We start from the raw sequence: 25,167 nt of genomic DNA, 5'->3' as shown, positions 1-25,167 counted from the left end.
GTTAAAAACATGCAATAATATAAACAGTCAATAAATTTTATATTAGAAACTTCTACGATGCGATAAATTGATTTTAATCGAATGAAAAAAGTAACAGTCTTAATACACAAATATAAAAAAACAGCGCGCTTTCATCGGGACAATTCGGAGCTGTTCGGCTTCGACCGGATCGAATTGTTCGCGATTGGTCGTGAGTTGCGAGTCAGCGAAACGTGAATCAGTCGGCGTTGATGTCAAGGAGTAACGAATTCGATTAGAAGCAGTGTAGAAACGAAAGGTTTGTAGGTGCGTGTCGCTGGTGAATGAAGCGGTATAATTGTTATGTGCGATGGCCGTGTGCTATAACGAGCAGGCATCATCTAGCTCGGGAAACGTAACGAAAAAGTTACCTGCGGCCGCCGCAAAATCAGTCTGTTGGCAGCACAGACTATTCGGTAAACAATTGTCGCGGTGCAGTCAGGTTAATCAGCAGGACATAAAACTTAGCGATGCAAGTGGTACACTTATTGACGAGGACGGTCAAGCGACCTGTGAAGTGATCGGTGTGTATTTTAGTTTCATTAACCCAGGTGCTACCTGTGATGATTTTACGCGTCAGCTGCTCGAGTTGTACACGAATCTCAACTCGTCATCATACGCGGAGAACGACCGAGATGCGAAGATTTCTATCAGGGGAAGAGAAAGGAGGAAAAAATTCGAGGTCGTACACGTGGTTCTTTGGAGTAACGTAGCCGACGTCTTCGACTTTGAGGAAAGTTTTCGTGCACACGTTTCTGATTTACCCTGGTTGGCTGTGCCGAACTTAGATTATGAGAGAAAGGTACGGTGTTTCTCTTTTATTTTTCCTTTTTCGAGTTTGACCACTCCAGTTGCTAAAGTATCTTCTATAAATTATTAACAGTTTATTTTATTCCATTTTCTCTAATTTGTACTAGCATATTACTAATAGATTGGTACATATCTTTAATTTTCATACTTTGTTCGTTTTGCTGTATTTTCCCTTTAATATATCTTTGTCTATTTTATCCTTTCGAACCGCTGACTTTTTTGTATTTATAAAGAGTATAATAGACGAAAGAACAATTCCAAATAATTATAGTTTCTTTGCTTCGTCTTTTTCTATTTCAAACCGATATCATCGACTGTCTCGTTTCAATCTCACAGCAATGCACAAGCTTCAATCAAATTCCATTTAATAACGAGACTTGGTTTGACAACCGAAGGTTGGTTGCATTTATCAAACAGTCCATTTAGATTGTTTGTAAATCTTTGAAAGTTTTAAACCGTGTTTCCATTAATTTGAAAACCATTGGAAGCATGGTCGATAAAAGAAATATTAACACTTTGATGGCCACTTTTTTCTTGTAAAAATTTTTGCCCGCCGTCGGTACTTTTTGTGGTTATACCACATTGTACATGCTAAACGGTTTACTTGAAAGTAAAAAGTCAAACGGATTTTAAAAGTACAGTAGTGCCTACTCAACTGTGCATTTTTGCCTGCTTAATTGTCGCGAAATTATCCCTACCAATTTCTGGAACTATTTCATGCAGTATGAGTTCGCCGTTATTTATGTTCTATGATCACCGATAACTCAGTTGTTAATCATTCACCAAAATAAAAAAAAAATGGAATTTTCATATTTTTTACTTTATAAGAACGATACCAAATTTAACCTTATTCGAACGATTTTGAATTACACGGGTGATATGCGTTTAAAGAAAAAAGTGTAAAATTTATAACTACTGCTATAAATATTCTAGTTAGTCTCATACAAGTCATAAACAAATTGATATGTAATTTGTAAAAATTCCAATACCTGTAAGTATTTAGCTGTGCAGGCATGTGTTATACATCGTACAACAGTTCCAACTTTTTTCTCTATTTCACTCACACTTAATGCTTGTCACTCTCGCCTTCACTGCATTCAAGAAGCGATTGAACCGGAGAGAGATAACAGCCGTCAATTTCTAGAACACCTCCCTTTCTTGATAACTGTCACGATACAGACCTGATTTGTGACAATTATGTGAGTACTACAATAGATGGGATGTAGAGGACTTCGTTGACGCTTTTAATTTTTAAATTTGTATTTTATTATAAAATAGTGGCTTTCTTTTGAATAGAAATAGTGGCTTGATAAAAAATAGTGTACGAATTTGAAATATTAATTATTGAAATATGGTGCCCACCAACTTAGAAGATCCAGCTTTCAGAAAAGGCATTTGAAACTAACGGCTGCGTGCGTGCCTTATACGAGTTTCTTTTGTTCAACATATTCGCTACCAGCGTCACACGCGTGCGATGCGCCAACGCTCATGATAGACCGCTGTTATCTCCATGGCAGTGTTATAAGTTCCGTCCCATAAAATAAAATGTTTCCTTTGTATGAAAACGTGAAACTCCGAAAACAAGAGTTAGAAATTACGAAAACGAAGTTTTAGAGAAAGTAGTTAACCTCAATAATACTTTGCTGGAGGAGACTGAATAATTTAGCAAGATGGCACCGGCACACGAAGCCAAAACGGCACAACATTGGCTGGAAACAAATTTAGCTGCATTCGTCCCTGCAGATGATTGGCGAGCAAGAAGTCCCGATCTAAATCCCCTTTGATTATCGCCATGTTGTAATATTGAGATGTTGTAGTCAGCAAACTCAATATAGAAGTTACATGTGCAGCGATAGACGAGTGGCCAGATCGTTTACAAAAGTGTGTGCAAGTAAAAGGTGGTCGCTTTGAACAGTTTCAACAATTTTTATATTGTGTTATACCTTACAAATAAAAGACGTTAAAAGATTATTCTTTGTTTTAATTTACGTGGTACATAAAATTAATTTTGTTACGGATAGAATTTATGGCATTACCAAGTACTTACGTACATACACTACCGGCCAAAAGTTTCGAATCACCTGGCAATTTACATTAACATTGAATCTGCTACTAATTCTTTATTGATTTGAAGTTGATGTTGTGGAGATCAACAGCACTTTACCTCATTTCGATTGAATTGAATGATAAAAAATTATTATAAATGCTACCTTTTTTGAGGGAATTTTTGTGCAACTTGCGATGCACAGTGATTCCAAACATTTGGCCGGTAGTGTATGTATAATGCATCATACAAAATGCACAGTTTGCCTATTTAGTGAAAATTACGTGTGAATAAGTGTAGGGATTCATTGTATCATGTAAACCTGATCAAGAATGTAAGCAAAAATAATACCAGGGATAGCGGAAGATGTTTGAACAGAACGGTGGTAGCGAATGTATTGGACTTGTGTAACTCTTACTTATTCATTCATTCTGGTTGAATACGAGTACTTTACGACATTTCGTGGCCTACGTGAATTTTACGGTCAGATGGCCTGTGATCAATTGAGGTAAGCGCGTATCACTTGAAATTTGTATACACATGTCCGTCGTAAAATTGCACACGTACATAGAAGGGGCATACATGCCGCTATGCAGAAGGTTTGCAGGCACAGCGCCTTTTTATTTCCAACGGGTGGTTTTAACCCTTCGCCAGACGTGCTATTTAGGGTCCGATTTTATTTGCGCCGACACACGAGGCAGAATCGACTTTCTCTATCTAAAAATCATTCGTAATATTTTTCACGGAATAGCAGGCTTTTAGATGGGATCGATGTTCTATATTAACATTCCTGTTCATTTCCGTGTACACGTATTTTAATATTTTATATTCTCCTCTCTCTTCTGTAATATAAAATTGTACAAAGACTTTCCATTGTGTTAATATTAATGTTTTTTATTAAAAGGTTACGTTGAAATTTCAAGAACAGAAGAAAATCTTAGTTAAAATTAACAATTTTCTTACAATGGGCATTGTATAGCAATTTGAATTTTAGGTTTTATCAGACATGTCTTAAACCGGTTAAAAGTTTTAAAGTATCGTTCCAATTGAAAGCAAATAAATCAGTAAATTCAATATGAGACTGTAATATTATTAAAAACGGACGGCAGAATGGCTTCGTACATTAATCTTTTTGTTAGCTGCGCATCTAGATAACGCAATTACTTAAAAAATTAAATGATTTCGCTTTGTATTGCGACACTTTGTGCAACGGATATTCGGCTTTTTCAGATACAATTTGTGCAAAGTAACAAGCTTCTAGTGTTGCCTTTAAAAATTAAAGAATTACAAAATGTAATGAAAATACCTTACAACTTCTATGTAAGATGAATATTCTTAGCATTTATCGGTTGTACACACGTTAGCAGAATAGAAATACAATCGATGATCGGAGGACGTTATACCTTGTCTTTTTTCCGTGATCATTAGTCAGCCCACTCGAGCTATTGATGTTTGTGATATACATACATATACAAATAGTCTGATTCAGGAGTAAATATAACGATAAGCGTTCTGTGCAATTAGCGTCAAGTAGCGTCGTGATTCTTCCTTACTTGTTATTCCTCCTATCTACCCAATCCACCTTTGGGAATCACCCCCTTGAAATCGTAAGTTCTTTGTATATTGCTTCATTCATTTAACAATGAGAAGAGTAACTTTGGTTTATAAGACGATACGAGGGAGAAACGATCAAATTCTCTCTCTCTCTCACTTTCTTCACCCCTCCTCCCTTTTGCTAGAAGCTTCCTTAATTTGCATTGGAAGCAAACAAAGAAATCTAAGATCCACGCTCTTTTCAAGTGGATGCTAGTTTACGCAACTAGTATACCTTAAGTGAATCTTTAATTTAATTCCTCTGGATTAAGCGTTAAAATATTGATAATTCTGTTTCAAGAATTTTCTATGTACATACAACAAATGAAAAAAGATTCGCAGAGTTTTTAACACATCAACGTCGGATCATTTGTTTCTTTCATTCTTATTACGTGGTAAAATTTGATTAAACAGTAAACATTTACATGCATAATTTTACAAAAATTTGTATTCTCAATGTATGTTCGAATTTAAGTGTTTAGCTACAGTGATCATTTTTAAAATCATCACTTGCTATTTTTACTGCTGTAGCACTTAGAAACGCAAACACGAGAAATCTTACGATCTGCTCGCAATATGTTAACAATTATATTAGTTATCGATAATTAACAATATATTGCACTGTTGAAGTACATCTTTGATAACAGCCATATTTTTATACATAAAGTTCCTTAAAGAGGAAATAGGAAGCTTAGTTTACCTGACAATGTTGAACGGTTATCAGTATGAAGTCAGTAAAGCGGAGCTAAAATATCTGACTACTTAGTACAGGCGTGCTATTGATTTATATGATAGCGTCCCCCTTTATACCAATACCATGAACGTGCGATTCAATAAATTATGGAAATTTTCAGTTGAATGTATTAGGTATCGGAAAAAGTTGGTGCAGATTTATAATATAAAATTCAAGTGATCTGAACTTCCTTGAAATTTGATTTAACAAACCAATTACCATTTACTTGGCTCTATAAGCTTGTACATTCTGTTAATATAAAAATATCGAGTTTTACTTGCAAAAAATTCATTAATTAATGTTTTCATCTCGACATCGTTTTCAAAGTGCTTATTTGCAAAAAATTCTTAGATAGACAAAAATATGTGACAATCGTAGGGAGACCAAGTCTGGTCTATAAGGATGAGGTAAAACGTTCCATCCGACATCCTTTACTTTTTTACGAGTCTGCAAAAGAAGTACATCCTTCCTGTTAACAACTAAATCGATAAAACCTTCCGCTGATACCTACCTTGTGTATCAGATTTGCGAACTGCTACAAAAAATTCGGTTTGACTTTATCGTTGATAGAAAAATCACACGAACTTTTTTCCGGTACCTAATAAAATTTAATCAGATAATTCTGAAGATTACCATTTTTTTCATAAATCAAGCTTAAAAGGGGGAGCGTCAGATGTGGCCCTCGTGGATTTCAGTGAAATTTGGCGGGGTGGTAGGTCTACATCTATTATACAACAAGCGTACCCGTAATTCCAGCCGTAGATATCCAGTCAAAAATGAGAAAAGTACGCGTACAGTTTGGAAAAATCCGATATATTGTAGTAGTGGAACGTTACATTCAGCAGTGGCCCATGGCATAGTGACAACTGTAGGAGACTAAGTTTTTGTTCCGAGTTTAGTCCTGTCGCGAACATTTTTTTCCAGAAGAAAAATTGCGTTCAATGTTACAATTATGGAAATGTGAATTATGTTAAGCAATTCTTCTTGAACCATTTATTTACTTATTATTGTGTGGGTTCGTTAGTCCTCAAACCACACACCAATCATAAGCGTGCATTGTTGTGTTGAACAAGATTTATTCGTCGTTACAGAGTTCGCTGGTTTAAATGTTTAGTTAAATCGAGTACAGGATTTCCTCAGTTCGCTGTCCTGGACTACCTGTTTTGCCATTTTTCGGGCGTCCTTATATACGCCCTTTTCCTGTGCGCGAACCGTTGAGAGTGCCCTATCGGTACACGCTTCAGGTACCTAATTTACTAATTACGCTCGCACCCTATTGGTGCGTGATAATATTATTTGCTATTGGCGCGGGTCTAGGTGTGACTTACTCTCTATTGGCGCGCACTAGTTACACGCTACAATTGATAAAACTGTTTTTAAAATTTTCATGTGAATACTGTTCGTGCAGCAGTCTTCTTTTGCCAGATGTTTCTGGTGTAGTATAAATTTGTGTTTCATTTACTTTTATGATAAGTTTCATCCAACTGTGTGTACAAGTACAGAATAAAATTGTATTGCTTACATATCTACTTCAAATTATATGTACATATGTATTTTTACTTTCACCATGATACTGTTTTCTCAAAAGTTGCATAAAATAATTCACATTTCCATAACCACGTATAACATTGAACGCAGTTTTCCTTTAAAAGAAAAAGTTAGATTTTAACCTGGAAGAAAAAATTTAGTGTTACACTTACCACTACTATGTGGGCGCTATTGAATATAATGTTCTACTATCGGAATATATCGGATTATACGATTTTTCCAAACTTTACGCGTACTTTTCTCATATCTGCCTGGATATCTACGGCTGGAATTACGGGTATGCTTATTGTATAATAGATACAGACCTACCACCCCGCCAAATTTCACTGAAATCAGTGGGGGCCACAACCAACGGTCCTCTTGTTAAAATGTATGATCACCATTGTAATGCTGCGTACACATTCATCGTTTTGAATGAAAACTGATATTCAGTCCACTTCTTTACTCAGGAAATGAAAATTTAAGGGGGACGATATAAACTGTTCCATAAAGCTACAATATACCTTTGCCTTCGACGGAGAAGCGGCCAAAAAACGAAGAATCTAGCCAAGCAGTCTTTCCATTAGGGTAACCGACCCATATTTTCCGTAAATAACTTTCTCATTTGATCGACGAAATCAAGAACTTGACGAAAGCTAATGAACGAAAAGAGATAAAAAACATGTTTATGTTTGCTATGCATTGGAAGAAATAGGAGAGAGTGAAGGACCCTTCTCACGAAACCGACTGAAACAGGAAGAAGAAAATGGGAACGAGAAAAATGTTGGGATCTAGATAGACTTTGAGGTAGTTCGTACACAGAGTAGCCCGTCCACAACGCTCTGTATTCGTTCCTCTTTCCCCGCTACTCTCGTATTTCTGTCAGTTTTTTAGCTGGTATATCGTGTAGATTGCATACGAACTACTCGGCAGTGGTCAAAGGAAAAGTGAAGTATGTGCGAATCGCTCGAATAAATGTATTTCAGTGCCTATGACTCGAAAACTGGCGTAAAATTCGAATGCTTTGAAGCTCAGCAGCCAGCAGTATCGCGTGGATAAAAATGGTAGAAACTTGCACGGAAAGGAAAATTAAATGTTCTGCATCGTTCGTTACGAACGTATGGATGTTCTCTTAATATCTTTATTCGTTTAATTTGTTCGGTTGCGTTATTTTTTCTGAAATTTTTTTCTGAATTATAGTTAGCACATATCGTTAAGTTTTCGTTTTTTATTGAACACTTTTATCACACAGCACTATGGTATCGTTTCAAACGCTATGCTAACGTTTCAAACATGTTTCTATTGTCGTTTGTAATATATTTACAAGACCGTTCTTTGCTAGGATGCAAAGAGTTCTTTCAAGCTCTGTAACATTTACAAATTACACAAATGTGTAGTTGTGCGTATTGGAAAGTAAGCGCAACAGCTCTTTCAAGCTCTGTAACATTTACAAATTACACAAATGTGTAGTTGTGCGTATTGGAAAGTAAGCACAATAGCTTTAAGGGGAGAAGTTATAAACGGCTTAGTTTTCTATCAACTTTTAGGAATATTTTGCAAAGAAACCAATGCGCTAATACTGTCGGAACTTTATGGGTACTTTATTTAATATTATAATAAACAAACAAAATTTTTATGACAGTAAAATTATGGTACATACAAAAGAAATAGAGCAGTATTGTAGATAGGGTACTATTTCGAGGTGCAAAACGGCGTCAGTTGTAGCATCCCTAGTAGTTATCTGAACGAGACCAACAAATTTTTTTTTCAACGTGTTTGACAATTGTAAGAATATGAACCTAAAATGGTGCCAAAAAATTGCATATTTTAAAAATGGCGGCACTTTGGTGTGATTTTCGCAAAAAGTTTGCGCTTTATTTGTTAAAAAAAGTGGTTAAACTTTTAGGTTCACGTTCTGAGGAATCATATAAACTAAAAGTGTGTAAAATTTGAAGTTGATTGCTCAAATAGTTTTGGAGTTATTCCTGACGCTAATTTTAAAAATACGGTTTGGAGAAAAACGCGTAAAGGGGCTAGACGAACGTTGTGAACGCAGTAAAATTTGAAGTTGATTGCTCAAATAGTTTTGGAGTTATTCCTGACGCTAATTTTAAAAACACGGTTTGGAGAAAAACGCGTAAAGGGGCTAGACGAACGTTGTGAACGCGCACAGTGTGCTCCGCGATCGGAAGCACGTTGATTCAACAGGCTACAGTATCGATACAGAGTTGAATTTTGGTCTATAACTTTGAGAATATATGTTTGAAATGTTTTAGAAGCGATTTATGGAAAAAAATTTTTTCGATTTTTCGGTCCATTTATAGGAACTTAAGGGATATTCCCGTTTGGACGGGCTAAAAAATCGATTTTTTTTTTATTGCATTATCTCAAAGTACTACGTCTTGAAAATGTCTTACTGAAATCAGCGAAATGACAAAGTTATAATAATTTCAAGAAACTAGCGCTAGAAACGTTAAGTGTAGCAAAACTTAAAATGCATTTTTCTCGAAACCGTGTTTTGCAAACTGGCTGCTAAGATTTCTCAATAACGAATCAAGTAATCTCTCTCAAATTTTACATACATATGAAATAGATGTCCCTTTATCGTCCGTACCAAAATTATGTTGATGCCTACAATAGTTTTTTTTTTTTTTTTTATCGCCCAGAGACTTTGAAACTTCTACGGTTGAATACGATATTTTTGCTTCATATGGCTGCCATTTTGTCAAAATACATTTTGTTTGTATTATATTGGTAGGGAAGATGACAACACTTATATGGATTAAGATTATCTTTGATTTTGCTGCTTCAAATGAATACAACATCGAGAATCGTGGCAGCTATTCAGAATGGCACGCTGCGAAAAATACATACAGTATGTCCAGTTTATCTCAGAAGACGGAAGTATCTCGAAAACTACGAATGATACAAAAAAATGTTTCAAACGAAAATTGTAGGGTATAAAAGGCGACACGTTATTCTGGTATTTTTTTTTTAACCTTGCAATGACTTTGAAAAACCCTGTAAAGATCATGTTTAAGTGTTTAAATGAAAACATATACATAGTCATGCCATAAATTCTGTTCCTACTTTACAAGGACCACTACAATGTATTCATGTGATATTTGCGACTTGCTTTTTCCAACGTATTTTAAGAAAGTCCTGAACTATTGTAATAAAATCAGTTTGGCCCAATACGTCTAGCAGTAAACAGAGAGAATCGTATCGCTGTGATCGCGTTGCACAAATGCAAGAAAACTCCTCTTAAAAGTATTAAAAATAACAAAAACATTCATCTATCGTGCAATCAAACGATATACATAATGAAATGTTTTCTATCGATGACAGACCAAAAAGAAGCGGTCGACCACGTGAGATAAGAACAAAAGCCATAAAAGCCGTAGCTGAGAGAATTCGGCGAAATCCGCTCCGCAAGCAGAAAATCATAGCTAGAGAAATGAAAATCCCACAAAGGACAATGCCGTGCATCGTCAAACAAGATCTTGGGCTTGAAGCCTGCAGAAGAAACACCGGACAGCAGTTGACAGAGGCTTTACGTCAAATAAAAGCGACAAGAGCAAAAGGGTCGCTTCAGCGGCACGCGAACGGCGGTCATTGGCAAATTCTCTTCATAAATGAAAAAATTTTCACAGTGGAGGAAAAATTTAACCGGCAAGATGATAGGGGTTATGCTCATAGCTCTCGGGAAGCTGCTGAAAAAATTCCAAAGGTTCAAGGGGTGCATCATCCTGCTTCAGAGATGGAGAATGTCGTACGACGGCGTTACTCAACTGCATTTCTGCAAGTAGGGGGTCAAAACACGTGTAACCAACTACCAAAATGACGTTTGGAAAAGATAATGAAGCTTTTAAGTGATACATTGTTCGCAGGAAAACACTGGGTATTCCAGCAAGATTTAGCGCCGGCACACAAAATGAAGCCCACACAGCGCTGGTTGTGAAGTCCAATTTGCCCGAATTTATTGCCGCCGAAGATTGGTCCTCAGGAAGCCCAGATCTCAATCCTTTGGACTACCGACTGTAGAATGTTTTAGAGGAGGAGGCCTGCTCTAAGCCTCATCGAAATATCGAGACGTTAAAAGCCAACTTGGTGAAGACAGCAGCTTCGATATCTCTAGAAGTGGTGCGTGCGGCGATAGACGAGTGGCCGGAGCTATTGAAGAAATATGAATGCAAAGGGTGGACATTTTGAGTAGTCTATATATTTCTTAGGTTGCTTAGTTAATAAAGAACAAATAACATACATTTCTTTATATTTATTTCATTTCCGCTGACAATTAAGCGCCTTCTTATGAGGGACAGATAAAGATGCTTTCATAATGCTACCACTGGTATGGTATTGCCGAAATATAAAGTCGCAGTTTTCCAATGTTTCGCTAATGTATATGTATAATACTCTAACGCTAATGCCGGCGACATGTAAAACTTGGAAGTTCGAAAAGTCCACAGGTATGTGTTTTGAAAACGTCTCGATGTCAGCTTCAAGAATACATAATCAAAAATATATGTTCCCATTTAAAAACTTAAACATGACCTTTATAGGGCTTTTCAAGGTCATTGCAAGGTTAAAAAAATACCAGAACAATAGGCCCTCTATACTCTACAACTTTCATCTGAAACATTTTTTTGTATCGTTCGTAGTTTTCGATATACTTCCATGATTTGAGATAAACCGAACATATTGTATGTAATAACTGAAATAATAATTAAGATAGTAACATAAAAATTACACTGTGTTTTTCTGAAACATAACCAAACGTGTATGAAAAATTTCAAGTCTCCTAGTTTATAATTATCTAATAATTTTTTACCTTAAAAATCATCTAAAAATGACATCCCCAAATGCGAGTACACCCTCAAGGGGATATTCCAGTCTGGAGTGTCATTTTTAGGTTCTCTTAAAGATACTTTTTACAAAGAAACTGTGATACTTTTTAGTATCGAAATTTTCCACATACGTGTACTTATGTTTTAAAATTATTCACCACTTTTTTAAAGTGAAAATAATGAAAAATGACTGAATTATAACTTACTTAATACAGTCCCTTAAGGGAAAAAAGTGTCCTACTGGCTGACATGATTCCGGCCATTCTGCTTACGTAAAACGAAAAAGCTAAAAAGATTCTTGATTAGTATGAGTGTGGCTATGGTGCGAATCAGGATAAAAAACAATATTGAAAATTTAAAAAATGAGGGTACTTTGAAATTTAAATATCGATTTTTCGTATTTTGTGCACGAAAAAAATCAGCCATAACTTTATGGTATTTCTGGTTCCTGCAATGACGGCATCTACTGAAGATGCACGCCAAATTTGGAGTCAATCAGACAACTAGATCTTGAAATATTGTGTCAGCCATTTCAGAAAATAGGTTTTCGAGGAAAACGCGTTTAAATGAAAATGATTAAACGTTCGACCAATCTGTCACCCCGGGATCATACAGTGGATCTTCTTTTTGTTTAAAAATACAAAAGAACCGACTTTCTGAAATGTCTAGATTAGAACACCCCCTTAAAACGCTGCTCAGGTTGACCAATGGTAATACATAAATATATATGTATCAGTAAGTCTCGTTCGGTTGATGGATCTGTATATTTCAAGGGTGTGCAACTCCTAATGTCAGGAAGAATGAAAAGGGTACAACAGGATAATGGGGTCAAAAGTGCTCTTAAACCAAATTGGTCTTGCGATGGACCATTCGATGACTTACCGAAAGAAAATATTTGATATCAAATTTCAACCCTCTATCTCGACCGGGGGAGTTGGTACAAGGAAGAAAATTCGGACTATCAGTTTTTGCTCTATTATTTTCTATTTAGTGGTATGTACAAATTTTGAAAACAATCTGGCACATTGCATATACGAAGGCATATGTTGGAGAATTTTTTTGCGAGTTTTTCGTTGCAAATCGTAGTTGTAAAAAATGAAAAACGCAAAAAAATGCGGATTTCTTTTGAAACATGAAAACGACTATTTTTATATTTTTTTAGTAGCAGCATCTTAACATAATTATTATCCTCAAATTTTTTCAAATTTTTTGTCAAGGCGCGCCGTAGTTAAAAACTTAAAAACCAATTTATTCTTTTTATTTTACTTATAAAAGTAACCTGCATTCACAAATATGTTGGTGCAGCGGTTAAGTGTGTGACTGTGGAACTGCTACAAACTTTTTAGTCATGCGTTTGCACTTCGCCGACTTACTTGTTTTATTAGATTAATTATACATTTTTTCAATTCGAATTTGTATGTCAATGAATAGTGTTTCTTTAAAAATATTTTCGAAATCCAAGAATACTTCATTATTTCAGTATACAACCAACCTACAGTTATTAAAGATAAGAGATTTTAGAACCAAACTCTTACATTCATTTAATGTAGAAAATGTTAAACAGTATCATAATTAAGAGACGATGGAATAAAGAGTACTCCAAAATTATTTTTGTGTATATTTTAAGTCAAAATATTCTTAAAGTATTTTCAAAATGTTTTTAAATAAATACTACTCATTGACTTGCAGTTAGGAATTTAAAAAATATACATATAATTAATACAATAAAAAAAAGAGTCTGGCGAGGCGCGAATGCATGACCAAAAAATTTGCAGCGGTTCCGCAATTAGACGCTTAATCATTTGTTTTGTTTTTCATTGTTTATTTTGGGCTTTACAGAGAATAATTACAATACTTAATAAACTTTAAACAAACAAAATAAGCATACATCTTTGAATTTTACATCAGATTTATATGATAAGGCACCTAGTTCGGTTTTAAAGGTGTCACAGTGATAAGTATGCTTATCGATCGTTTCTCGTTTGTACAGTGGTGCTTTTTGTGGTAGGCAGTATATTTAATCGAGATAGTAACTCTCCCGAATAATGCCCTTATAAAAATCAGAAGACGTCGCACAGTGGTGCTATTTCTCGGAAAGCTGGCCATAATTCATAAGTTGGTTCCATTTTCATAAAAATTGGTATTCTTATGTTTCTAGAGTTGCTGAATTCGAGTATCTCATTAAAAATACAAAATTCAAAATGAAGGATCTAATATCACTGGTGGAAACGTTGTTTTTAAGTTAATTTTTGGTGAAAATTGATTATTTTCCGATTTGCCTTTACATACATATATCACAGTATAACGTATCATTGGCTAATAGAGTGCAAATTTCGTTTAAATCATTGAAAAAGCAGATCTTCCGAGAGTGGTCTTCCTGTATTAAACTGACCACTCCAAACCGAAACTTTGTCAAGTTATAATCTTGGACCCATTATTAAGTGAGACTGTATAAGTGTTTTAGATAAATTTTTGATTTCATTTAAAATTTTTTACAAATATATTAACCTTTTGGATATAGTACCTAACATGTATCTTTATATCAAGGAACTTGTCACTGCGTCAGTTTCGATGAATAATATTTTTCTTTTCCTTCCGTTTGATTAAAACATAACTAATGATGTATTGAGATGTATATTATGATATATTGAGAAGGTAATTACAAGAATAAATTCAAAGATATTTTACTTTGTTTCTGTGGAAAGCCTATGTTTGTAACACCTACCTTAATGGTAAAATGTTTTATATATGAATTTGTTTAAGATAAACTTTCCTTGACACATTAAACATGCTCCAATTTCCAAGACATTAAGAAGCATGAAAGTTCGTCAATTTGACGGCCTATACCTCAGTACCCAATCCATATATTTAAAAAATTCAAGCGGCATTTGATGCGCTATACTGCTATAGTAGCAAAAAGTTGCTATATACTTAAAAAATTGAATTTTGGCCAGTTTTTCGTGGAATAGCACCACTGTGCGTCGTAGCGCATTTTGTTCTTACGTACTAAAGTGGAGAATTTTATAAAGATAATATCTACACTTAATGCTAATATTGCAGCTTGTAATTGCACGTTAGCCACCAATACTTTTTAGCGTTTAATTTTTTGTACTCAAGGTAGTCTCTGTGAGGGATGGTTCTGTTATAATACATCTTAGTTTTCGTACGCTGTGATTCTCAAAATTGGTCGTGGGAGTGAAGACGATGGTTCTGTTTGCTTTGTAACGCGGGATGTGGTACAATATCAGAGCTGCTGAGTTATTTTGGATATAACCTATGCTGTCTAAATAAATGAATGTTTCGGGGGGTACATATCCTGTGCTTAGCGTTCCTTTAATGGAATTATTGTATAACGCTTAACCATTGCGCCAACAACACATTTGGGAAAGGAAATTATTTTTATGAGTAAAATATATTGAATAAATTGGTTTTTAAGTTTTCAACTGCGGCGCGCCTTGACAAAAAATTTGAGGATAATAATTATGTTAAGATGCTGCTACTAAAAAAATATAAAAGTAGTCGTTTTAATGTTTCAAAAGAAATCCGCATTTTTTTGCGTTTCTCATTTTTTACAACTACGATTTGCAACGAAAAACTCGCAAAAAAATTCTCTAACATATGCCTTCGTATATGCAATGTGCCAGATTGTTTTCAAAATTTGTACATACCACTAAATAAAGAATAATAGAGCAAAAACTGATAGTCCGAATTTTCTTCCTTGTAACAACTTCCCCGATCGAGATAGAGGGTTGAAATTTTATATCAAATGTTTTCTTTCGGTAAACCATTGAATGGTCCATCGCAAGACCAATTTGCACTTTTGACCCCATTACATATCCTGCTATACCCTTTAACACTAAAACTACCGAAATCAAAATGACCCATTAGCATCTTTCGAAAAAACGTGAATGTTCTATACTGGGTAAGTATTATCGCTTGTAACTTTCCGAATTTATATTCTACATGTATGCTTCCATTTGTATCGGTATGAATCGAATTTTCCAATCACGGTTTACTTACATAAAAATTCACTTTTGGAAAGTCGCTAATGGGTCATTTTGACCCAGTCGGTAGTTTTAGTGTTAAAGATACGCCAAATCGGTTAATAGTATTCATAGATATCATCACTTTTATTCGAGTACAGTATGATATATACATATATATATATTTATCACTATCTGGTATTTATGTAATGCAGTTAATGTCGATGCTTCAAGTTATACCTAATACCTATCTGTGTATAGAATATATCATAAATAAAAATTCTGCAAAATGTATCGAACAAAAACAGAAAATAGATGACGGGCGCGCTAGCAAAAGCTATTTTTGAGGAAACCGTTTTTAGCTGTTTAACTTTTCTTAAATATTACAAAGCATGTTTTTCGTAGAAACTTTCACCGACGGTCTCAATAGTAAATTGCCCCGCCATAAAACTAAGATTTCCGAAAGGTTCGCCGTACAGGGCTACGAGTCCGAACATGTACATATCACAGGTACCGAACCTAGAGGAAATTCCGCTGAGTTGCCAAGTCTCCGACGGCGAACTCGCCCCCCCACTAGAAAGCCTCGCTGTCCTGGAAAAAGCGCGCCAAGGGCGCAAGGGGCAAGCGTAGGCTAAGTAACGAAATTCCTGATTGGTTAACCCGATGCATCGGTATTAACCAATTAGGAAAAGTAGTGAAGAGTGGAACAGGAAAAAGCTGGGGAGGCAGTCAGTCATTCTCTGACCTCTCGAGCCATCGGCAAAAAATAAAAAGACTTCACAGAGTAATTGTGTGGGTGTATTTTACCCCGACCACGTTCCCTTACATATCGCCAAGTCTCCGACGGCGAACTCGCCCCCCCACTAGAAAGCCTCGCTGTCCTGGAAAAAGCGCGCCAAGGGCGCAAGGGGCAAGCGTAGGCTAAGTAACGAAATTCCTGATTGGTTAACCCGATGTATCGGTATTAACCAATTAGGAAAAGTAGTGAAGAGTGGAACAAGAAAAAAGCTAGGGAGGCAGTCAGTCATTCTCTGACCTCTCGAGCCAGCAGGCAAAAAATAAAAAGACTTCACATAATAATTGTGTGGGTGTATTTTACCCCGACCACGTTCCCTTACATATGGCGTAAAAGACCTACAATGCTAATTTAGAAATGATATTTTTCGAAATATTATATCATACTTATTTCAGCGATTACATAACAGTTTGTTACCGGAAAAACAATCTTTCGGTTATTAAATATGTTACAATCCGAATTAGCATGTGTATATGTGTATATATTTATGTGTAAGAGATGGAAGGAGAGGGGCAGAATGACCCATTTTAATTTATAAATGCTAATATTTCGTAAACTACGTTGAATTGGAAAATTCTACTTTTGAGGGATTAAATGAGATGGAAGGGGACACTAGTATACTTGGTGGAAAAGTTATAGCGAGGTCATAAATCACGACGTTAAGTGAAAGCATCGATTGATCTAGCCACATGCGTCTTATAAGAACCCCCAAAATCTCAAGTCACAAACGCTGAGGGAAAGACGCGAACTCTCGAAGGCCGACTTTTTTTCTGTTTTTATCACTTTTTTAAATATACTGTAATGGAAGAATCGGCGCCAAATTAACTTCAGACGACCCTGAAAGAGGCTCGATTTCATGTTCTTTCACGTCTGTCTGATTTTACGACTTCGCTATAGCTCTCCTATTAAGTATACGTATTGGTGTAAGCGTTAAGGTTTACTTCAAGATCAATTGGATTTTTTTAACCCTTTCGTTACGAGCGCCGGATATAGACGGCATCCACTCGATGACCTGTGTGTACGAGCGCCGGCTATAGCCGGCATCCACGCGATGACCTGTGTGTACGAGCGCCGGCGTCAGCGTGGTACCGCTTGATCACCGGCCCCGCGATATTCTTGTTTCTTTTGTTTGTATGCATCTTGCACATCGATGGCACTTGTCATTCTTTGGTTCGTTCTTCATTTGTTTTACTCCAAAAATAAAACATGCACTGGTTTGGAAGCAATCGGGACAAGAATCACGCGTTCAGTGGCGTTACTCCAGCGGAGCGGACTGCCGTAACGAAAGGGTTAAATAACATATAATACATTTGTTTCTATAAAATGATAGAGCATTGCGAGACTTATTAAAACGACATGATATGTTGCATGATTTAATTGGAAAATACAACCATGACACGTAAATGAACATTTTATTTTAGGAAGTAACGTAGGCACCTCGCACTGATCGCTAGGATCTTCAGTAGCGACCATCAAATACCGAAAAGCAACTATTCGATGTACTAGTGTTTTTGCAAGTGCCCGAATACATTACCCTGATTATCAATACATGTTCGAATAAGCCTCTTGATGTCATCTTGCATGACCATAAGCATTTCTAAAGTGGCACTTTTAATTTTATGCGATATACATATGTGTATAGTCGGGGCCACGATATAGCGAGGTCGTAAAATCGGTTAGGCGTCAAAGTAAACATGTTTTAGCTGCCGGGACCCCGAAATTGACAGAAATACGAGCAGATAAGTACTTGAAACCATGGTCAGGACCGTACAAAGAATTCTTGTATCCAGCGAAAGTCAAACTGATTCTAATATATTTACTGAAAATTGAGTTCAGCTAGGACAATTTAGGGTTTTTTTCTTCTGGGAAAAGCCGCATTTGGAAGTACGGTTACAAGATGCAGATAGAAAATGCAAAAGGATTGTGTAGCTTTAATATTAACATATTTTCCATTTGTAAATGAAATACCATTTTCTACTTGAAGTGCCAAATCATATGCTACCATTCGTTTATTGTTGGAACCCTCAAACAGACTGCAACACACGGCCTTGAGTGCCGCAACATCAATCGATGCCGATTTTTGAGAGTTTAATTTACGACCTCGCTATATCGTGGCCCCAACTGTACGTATTACATACAGGGTATCCCAGTATACGTAAACGTTGTCAGTATATTCCATGGGTTGAAAATAGAAAAAAATGTTATACAAACATAGGTCTTTTGAAGGTTTATTAAAAAGTTATGCCAATAGTACAAAATTAAGAGAACAATAGCAGTCGATGTTTGGTGTAGCATTCTTGGAAATTGAATAATTGGACCCTACGTCATTGACGGACATACGACAGGCCAAAAATATTCAACGTTTTTAACAGAAAAATCGTCCATTCTGCTGCAGTAAGTATCGTTACTTAACATGCAGTGGAATTGTACCAACATGATGGCTGCCTTGCACATTTTGCACGGCAATCCAGAGAAGTACCCACTACAAACGCTGTTTCGTAACCGGTGGATTGGTCGTAAAAGACAATTTTTATGGCCATTATGATTTCCGGACTTGACGCTGCAAGATTATTTCCTGTGGCGTACAATAAACAACAAAGTTTATTGTGAACCACCAGCAACAATAGAAGACATGAAAAACCAAATTTTTGACACCTGTGCAACATTTATTACGGAGACAATTGAATCTACAGTATTATTATTAATTAACAAATTGCACAGGTGTATGAAAGTCAACAGGTATCACTTTCAGCACTTCTTGTAACTAAAATAAATAGTAGAACCACGAATAACGTTTTTACAAATATCTCACAAACTATTAGATTTAGGACAAACAAAGCTTAATTCTTTCTTATAGAAAATTCACTGCTCTTTCAAAATTTTCATACAATAAGGCACACATACCATATAAAAAATGCAAGGGTCGTCTTGTAGTCTCGTAAACAAATAGGTTATTTTAAAAAATCGTTTCAGCATTACATGTTCCCTTCGATACCGTGCAATATGTACATAAAACCCTTTTTTGTAGAACACATACTTTAGAAATTATTGAGGGTGAACAAGTTATGTGACTCATCTTATGTATGTACACCCAAGCGATATTTTTAAGAGTTTTTATAAAGGTATTTACGCCTTTCTAAATAAAACATATCGCATCCATAAAATACAAAATATTACGATTGATAAAGCGAATGATTTAAGGACCAGTAAAATGCTTTTATACAGAACGACAAAGCGCAAGTTGTGCACCTCTGGCTTTCACGAAGAAGTCTATTGAACGCGCGCGAACGTCTCACCGGTGATCCCCCATCCCTTTCCTTCTACTACTGGCATCATCTTGTACCCGATATCACAGTATGACAAAAAATATTTCCCCGACCGGAGAGTCTAAGCGACAGAATCTGTCTACTAGAAAATGAAGAGTAATAAAGTATTACTTTTCAAATTATGCTTCATCGTCTTTGAAAGCCTAGTCTGTGTCCATCAACTGGAAACAAGTAATCATGGGACATCGTTTCTCATTCTCGTTATAAAAGATGGAAAGTAACAACCTGATCAATTTTCTAAATCTTTACGAACGCAATCTTTTAATTTACCAAGGATCTAGTATTCAGCCGTTAGTGAAGAAATTTGATCAAGGATTAAGAACATAACTATATATATACATCTGATCGAAAGAATAGAAAGTATATCACTTTAACGTTTTCCGTACCAAACCAAAGCTGTGCTGAGAGGGAGAAAGAGAATCGACGGGGGTAAGCGGGTGATGGAACAAGGAGGACACGGGGGAATAAGCAAGCAGGAGTGGTGGAAGTGGCGTGGTGGGGGACATACAGAACACCGGGGGAAATAACGATAGCACCGTCAAACGAGCGGTAGCAACGCCAAGGGAGGACGTACGCGTTATCGACCGCTCGAGACGAAGACGGAGACGACGAACGAACATGTATATAGACGCAGACCGTAGGGACGAATGAAAAAGCGTCGTAGAAAATATACGAAGGGACGAGGTAATGCCTCCCTATGGAGGGTCGCGTGATAACGTACGATGTCGCGCGTTCGGCTACCTAGAGGAGAACCTTCTTGCCTTACTCCAGCATTCACCCTTTTTTGTTCAGCTGCAACGTACCGTCGGAAAAATTTGACATATCTCGATTTGGTTCGATCACGGGGACGCTGTAAATGTAGAAGAGCCGTCTTTCTTCGAAATGAAAGTTATATACTAGATTACAAGCACTCTTTGGAATGTAGGTAATAGTGCTATTTGGTTATTTAGATGACAATTCGTTAATGTCTATACGGAGAATGCTAAGTTAATAGAATGATTGTAATGATAAATATAACTAAGTATTGGATGAAATGAATTATTTGCCACTGAAAAATTTAAAATGAAGTAAATCGTTATCGCTTATACTGTTTTTCATTATTTACTTCGATATAATTTCTTGTTGCAATATGTCTAACTGTATTTCGATCTTTTTCCCCTAATAATGAAACAGCTTAATGTTACTGCGAATGTTAGTGCGATAAAAAGATCGGTAGTTCACGTTTAATAATATCAAAAATTGATTTACTAAATTGATCTTCTTTGAATGTAACAAATTTTGTAAAAGCTTGTTATTTACTTGCATACTAATTGTTACCATAATATACATACGTACATATATACAATAATACATTGATACCAGAATAAAATATTAGTTCATGCCATATACTCTATTATCGTTTATTACGTTTATTACACAAGCAGAATATTCGTAAAAGGAACTACAGCAGGCACTTGTTTCAAAAGTCGGGAAAAAATTTCTACAAAGTCTGTACATTCGAAGCTCATTTTTTGTGTTTCTGCCGGATTATGCTACTACACTTGGACAGTTTACTAAAGGAGATGCCGATTCTTATTATCCGCAATCTCTACTCGCCGTTGTTTCGCTGAAACAAAGAAATATATTTAAAAAAAATAAGAGAGAAAGTTACTAACTCTTCTCTTGATTCAGGTATGATATTGAAGGAGTCGACTGCTTCTTTGAGAAGAAACGGAAATCTAGTCTTGTCTGGGTTATGTATAACGGATTTCTATGAATTGGTGGTACAACCTAAAAAGGGAAATCTACATGAAAAAGTAAGTCGAATAATATAGAGTAACATTTTTTCATACGAAGCTCCACTTCCGAATGTGTAAATAGATGTTGAAGATTAATCGAGTACGCGTGTACTTATACTTCTGTGAACGTTTTTTTAAGGTAATTCCTGATTTCAAATATTCAAATGCAAGAATAATTTCTTTTAGCTGTTCTCTATCTGTATTCTCGTCGTAATACACAAGAGACTCTAGAGGTGGCTCCATAAGTAAAAATCCATCAGTGTCAAATTCGGAGATCGTGATGGTTAAACTGTTTTACCGATCCAGCAGATATATTGGTTCTTACTTTTATCTCACTGTTTATCTTTCACTATCTAATGTGATAAACCCAACAGCAATATAGGTAGTTTGCAGTGATATTTGTTAGGCGTAAATGAGATTGTGTATAAGTGGACGCGTACTCGACGAATCTTCAACATCTATTTATTCGAAAATGAAGTTTCGCATAAAAAGTAATATTACTTTACATTTAGAAAAAATATTACTGTACATTCTCGACTTATTTTCTCATGTAGATTCGCCTCTTTTCGGGTTGTCCAATTCGGAGACACTTTGTGTACTTTCCTTGTACATCTTTCCTCATTACTTCCTTGGAAAACTTTCAACTATGGTAGATTCTATCATGCTCTACTCCTTTCCCCTTTCTGTCTCCCTTTCCTTGTTGCCTCTTGTAGCGCTGTAATCATGGTGCTAGGGGGCAGAAGGGATAGCACTCATTGTCAGCAGACGTTACTCTCCTGTAGGCACTCGTTGCGTCCCTTTTCGTCGTACTTGAATTTTTTTTACTTGCTGCAAGTATAATGGAAAAAATAGAGGTGGGCAACGTATCGTTCGTTATGTTAGTTGCATATTCCTCTTAGGTTGTTTTAGTTTGATGGGTTTCAATTTTTCTCTTGTTCTGTATCTTTCTTTTTCTCTTGACAGTTAATACTCACGCGTTGCATAAGTTGATTTTAATATAATGATAAATAATATAATGATAAAATATATTAGTTTTCATTGGCGTAATTTTTTGTTATTGAATATCATCACAATATTTTTGTATATTTTTTCTTGCTTTAATTGGAGACAATTAAAGAAACGCGTTTTTAAATCACAGTCCGAATTGTTCCAAAATTAATGTTTTCAAAAGTTATTGCTTACTTGACAGAGAATACTCTTCCATATATTTCAAATCGATTATCCATCGTGAAATTGAACAGTTCTACGTACATCTGGATGTAACAAATGAATTTGTAAAATATTTAAAATTTATGAAAGTAAAATATAACATTGTTATAATATCAGTTTATGATTTTTGGGAGACTGTTTCATTCTATAAATTTCAAATCGTTTAAGCATGAAAACAGTACAAGACGTTAAGTTTTAGTTTTCCTCATGAGCAATAAAATTATTGGGGTAAGTGATCCTTTAATTGACTAATTAAACAACATAATTTGTCTTTACTTTATTTTCATTTAAGTACGTATGCCACATTTCATTAAAAGGAAACTTACTGGATATTTTATTTACCTTTTCATTAATTTTGTCACTTTGTGAAAATACATTTGGTTTTATTAAAGGAAAAATTGTTTCCCTAGACGAACAAATAATCGAACGGCTGTACAATCAATATGTTGCTCTGAATTCCAGTGTTTGATCAGAGGTTATTACAACTTGTTGAATGTAAATCCGTCAGGCTTAAAATGAAGAACGGTTGTTCTTGTGAATGTTTATAAAAGAGTCTTAAGGATCTAACAATCGACGTTGAAATACTTTTACAGGCGATCAAGTATCTTTTTTACAGACCAGATTGACTCGAAGGTATCGGATAAAAGCCGGTGTACCGACTTTGATTTTATTGGACGGCTCTAACGGCTCGGTGGTAACCAGAGGAGGTGTAGAGCGAACTATCGGCGATCCTAGCGGAGCTGAATTTCCTTGGAAACCTCCTCATCCTAAGGCTTCTCTCGAGGATGGACCCTTATTGCCATGTGGAGCTCGCGAGAGTAACGAACCTATGCTGCACGAAGAATTACGTCACTGCTTCAAGGGTGTTTACTTCAGCGCACACTGGGTACACATCACTTTATAATAAATTATAGAAATTATCACAGCCGACTAGTGCATAATTCGAAATGAACTGAGTTCATGTAAAAAATTAAATCAAAAATACACATATTAAAACGTAACATATACATATATCTTTATATTTCTATTAGTGTCCACCTTGTAAAGCTTTTACCCCACAACTTGTGGATACCTATCAGCGAATTCGGGAGAGAGGTCATGATTTTGAGGTGATTTTTGTAAGTTCAGATAGGTAAGTTGTTGAAGAAATTACCTTATTTGTTCATCTTGAATGAATAATAAAACATATTTTTCTAGTAAGTAATTGTATGCATGAATATTAATTGAAATTTAATTTTTCTACTGTTAGGAGCGAAGAGTCTTATAACGTTTATATTGAAACGATGCCTTGGTTAAGGATACCTTTTAGTCAGGAAGATAGACGACGAAAATTAGCAAGGGCTCTCGACGTACAAGCAATACCCACTTTAGTAATACTCGATCCTCGAGATAACATTATAACTTTGGATGGTCGAGCGGAATTAATCGAGGACCCTGAAGGATTGGTAAATGAAAATTTTTTCTGTCTATGTGTACTACGTGGGGTGTGTGTTTCTATATTATTTCTGATACTGTTTTTATATTTTCAATTTTTCAGAATTTTCCATGGACTAGTCGTTTGGTAAATATTTTAACTGAAAAATATGCTACTTCATTGCACGATGCACCAGCAATTATTCTCTTTGTTGGTAAGTTCATTTTGTAAATTTTAACCAAATTTTTTGAACATGTGATATTCTCCTTTTTTTTACTATCTTATATCTGTATATAATATTTTTAACTATTTCTTTTACGTTGATAATATATTTTAACAGAAGGTGAAGACTGTGAGATTCAATTCGCAGAAAGTGTATTATTACCAGCTGCACAGGCATACGGAAAAGATAGACCTGATTATGATCCAAATTACGATGATCCAGATGATATTTTGCAGTTTTATATAGCATTAGATGTAAGGATTAATTTCATGTATTAATTTCATGATTAATAATTTAATGCATATTCAATTATTTTTATTGTAGTGTGAAACATCCGATATTCTTCGCGAATTTGTCGGTTTAGACGATGCTGTGCCTCTTCTAACAGCAATTGATATACCTCGAGGAGTTTACGTGGTGATGGAGGATGGTGCCGAAATAACTGTAGATTCTGTACAACAGTTTGTCGACGGATTTCGCAATGACAAATTACCTATAAACAAAATAGCCGCTGTACACAAAACAACTAAAAATGATCACATTTCTACTTGAATTTTTAAAAATCCATCTTTATTAAATTAAATTACTAAAAATCATACGAAGGAAGGAGCAGTTAGATTTTTAAGTGATCATTATACAACCACAAAATAAAGAAACCCCATCCGCTCTTCTCAATCCTATCTCTGTGATACCATTGCTCCTTTCGTAGGATCTCTCGCGCTAAATAGCGTTTGTATTCACACATCCCCTTGTGGAAGTAACCAAAAGATATGTATTATATATTATAGTCAATAAAAATTGAGCAAATTGTATTTTTAGGTATACACATGCACACGTTAATATATTACATAATGTATTACTTAATA

General features: G+C 35.5%; 1 protein-coding gene across 1 annotated transcript; it reads left to right on the top strand.

Moving 5' to 3' along the window:
* The first annotated feature begins 272 nt into the window (after window positions 1–272).
* LOC108577687 (nucleoredoxin-like) lies at window positions 273–25,167 on the top strand. Its single transcript, XM_017940877.1, has 7 exons — window positions 273–820; window positions 23,281–23,550; window positions 23,696–23,796; window positions 23,914–24,109; window positions 24,202–24,292; window positions 24,419–24,555; window positions 24,626–25,167. The coding sequence occupies exons 1-7, from the start codon at window positions 329–331 to the stop codon at window positions 24,851–24,853; spliced, it is 1,515 nt and encodes a 504-aa protein (XP_017796366.1). The 5' UTR covers window positions 273–328; the 3' UTR covers window positions 24,854–25,167.

This window comes from Habropoda laboriosa, unplaced genomic scaffold (assembly GCF_001263275.1).
Source record: "Habropoda laboriosa isolate 0110345459 unplaced genomic scaffold, ASM126327v1 scaffold786, whole genome shotgun sequence".
Classification (NCBI taxonomy): domain Eukaryota; kingdom Metazoa; phylum Arthropoda; class Insecta; order Hymenoptera; family Apidae; genus Habropoda; species Habropoda laboriosa.
This window is presented reverse-complemented; position numbering and strand designations above follow the sequence as displayed.